The 2,196-nt window shown below is 32.2% G+C and overlaps 1 protein-coding gene across 2 annotated transcripts; it reads left to right on the top strand.

Annotated features, from left to right (window-relative positions):
• The first annotated feature begins 1,283 nt into the window (after positions 1-1,283).
• LOC119429503 (cartilage intermediate layer protein 1-like) lies at positions 1,284-2,106 on the top strand. 2 transcript variants are annotated; one of them, XM_037697119.1, is made up of 5 exons: positions 1,284-1,314; positions 1,451-1,485; positions 1,599-1,632; positions 1,732-1,755; positions 1,898-2,106. In XM_037697119.1, exons 2-5 carry the CDS (start codon positions 1,474-1,476, stop codon positions 2,074-2,076), a joined length of 249 nt encoding a protein of 82 aa, XP_037553047.1. In that variant the 5' UTR covers positions 1,284-1,314; positions 1,451-1,473; the 3' UTR covers positions 2,077-2,106. The 2 variants fall into 2 exon arrangements, with proteins under 2 accessions (XP_037553047.1, XP_037553046.1); XM_037697118.1 differs by lacking the exon at positions 1,284-1,314 and having other exon boundaries at positions 1,388-1,485.
• The last annotated feature ends 90 nt before the right edge of the window (positions 2,107-2,196 follow it).

The raw sequence follows: 2,196 nt of genomic DNA, 5'->3' as shown, positions 1-2,196 counted from the left end.
ATGGAAGGAAATTGAGAACTTTTGCAAATGCTTTGAGAAATTATAAAGATTTACTCCCAATTTGTGTTTGCAAACCAGCTGTTAACAGTAACATCATAGAGAGATACTTGTTCTCTGTTGTCTTTTTGTACAGAGAAAGTCATAATGGAATTATTGCAGTTATTCTCATAATTTCTGTCACTGAGTGTAGTTTGCTTCCTGGTATCACAATTCCCTTTGGGTTTAGGTTTATACCATAAATCATATGTTGTCTGATAACAAAAAACAAAAGTGTCTCAAGATTTCCAAAAAGTTTCCATATTTTAACAAAAGTATTTTGTTTTACATATTTTTTTTTTCATTTGTAGTATTTTGATGGCACAGTGGCGCAGTAGTTAATGCTCATAGTAAAAAGACAACCCAGCAGGGGGTTGACTCGGGCATTTACGTATATGGAGTTTGCAGGACTGCAGTTTCTAAGCTACTCCAGTTTACACTCAGACCACAAAAAAGCATGTTAGGTTAATTTGTGACTAAATTATTGTTGGTGTTATTGAGAGTTTGACTAGTTGTCTGCATCGTAGGTCTGTTTATGAATGTGTGATGTGTTCAGGGTGCACCATACCTGGAGGTTTCCACAGTCATGATACACCTGATGGTGATAGGCACGAGCTTCCCCTGCAAGCCTGTATGTTTGGTATGGTATAAAGTTTATTCATTTTAAAAAAGTACAAAACAATTCGATAACTCTATAAAAAAAGATACAAAAGATTTAAAATGAAAGGCAGCAGAAAGAAGAAAAAAATCTTATTATATCTGTCCCTTTTTTCAAACAATTATTTCAATCATAATAATTTTCAAGTAACAGAACAAAATGAATAACTCTTTCTAAATTTTCTAATTTTTCTAATTCTAATACAAAACGCAAACTAAGCTACTTCATATATACTTTGTGGTATGTAAAATGGATTGATAGATTTGTGTCAAGTAAAAAAAAAAAAACATTGGTTAACATTGTTGGTATGTAGACCATTAACCAAAAGGTTTTATAAAAAATTAATATTTAAAAAACACTTGCACAAGTCTAAACAATTTTCAGTGTTCAAGACAAAAAAAAAATCTGTTGTAGATCTGGTTCTTTTATCTTTTGTCTGTAAAAATGCAACAAAACAAGTATGAAATTACTACAAAAGAATGTAGGTGGCCACTTCTCTGGTTAGATTTTTTTAGATAAAGCCACAGGGTGAGGCTAACTACAATAAAAGGCAAAGGACCAACACAACCAACTTATTGGACTGTCAGGCCCTCTGGTTGAGACGCTTCACACTTTCTAAGGTAAAAACAAACTTTGGCTTTTAGATTTACAAAAAAAAAAAAACTTTAATAAGACTAACCTAAAGCTACAAACTGTATATTGAAGTACAAGTATTGACAATGGACATGGCATATTTGTGTTTTTTTGTTTATTTAGATCTACATCTGAACTCTGCCATTATGACCAAGAAGGTAAAAGTTATACATTTAAAATACCTTACTGCTTAATTTGTACAAGATGAACTGTACCGTTGCACACATATATACATATATGTACAAATATGTTTATTTATTTGTTTTTGTAGCTTGAACTTATATTTGCTGCAATTCTGCTACTTGGTATGTTCACCACAGCAACTAAAGAAAAAATTTTCAGTTTAACATATTATTTTTAATCATCAAAAATTCACTAACTAACATATTTATTACATTTACCAGGCTATGTGGGACTAAGTCATCAAGGTAAAACACACTAACTTGTTTTTTTTTTTTTTTCAAAGCCTTAAACCTGCTGTTTAAATCTTTCTGGTGTTTAAAAGTGCTTAAATAGACTATTTCAACATGATCTCTACTGTTCTAAATTTGCTCATTTTTGCTCCTGAAGCATGCTGGACCAAGTGGTTTAATCGAGATACCCCTGATAAAACTGGTGACTGGGAGGATATGGATGACCTGAGGAGAGAAAACCCAGGACAAATTTGCGACAATCCTTTGGGTATCCAGGTCGTTACTGTAGACAATGAGACACCAGCTCAACAGACAGGGCAAACATTCTACGTGTAAGTTTTATTTAAAAAGTAAAAAAAAAAAAAAAATGTGATAAACTGCCAAACTCAGTTTTCCATCTTCAGATTGTAATGATGCACTGATGTCTTAAATCTCTTCTTACACAGTCACTTAAAG

Source organism: Nematolebias whitei, unplaced genomic scaffold, assembly GCF_014905685.2.
Source record: "Nematolebias whitei isolate Nwh7 unplaced genomic scaffold, NemWhi1 Nwh_scaf_1744, whole genome shotgun sequence".
NCBI lineage: Eukaryota > Metazoa > Chordata > Actinopteri > Cyprinodontiformes > Rivulidae > Nematolebias > Nematolebias whitei.
This window is presented reverse-complemented; position numbering and strand designations above follow the sequence as displayed.

What these genes read in the sequence shown, in the direction of transcription:
- LOC119429503 (XM_037697118.1), top strand. Translation starts at nt 1,414, where the DNA reads ATGGACATGGCATATTTGTGTTTTTTTGTTTATTTAGATCTACATCTG. An exon ending in CTGCCATTATGACCAAGAAG is followed by an intron (nt 1,486 to 1,598) that starts GTAAAAGTTATA and finishes TTGTTTTTGTAG; the next exon opens with CTTGAACTTATATTTGCTGC. An exon ending in TGCTGCAATTCTGCTACTTG is followed by an intron (nt 1,633 to 1,731) that starts GTATGTTCACCA and finishes TACATTTACCAG; the next exon opens with GCTATGTGGGACTAAGTCAT.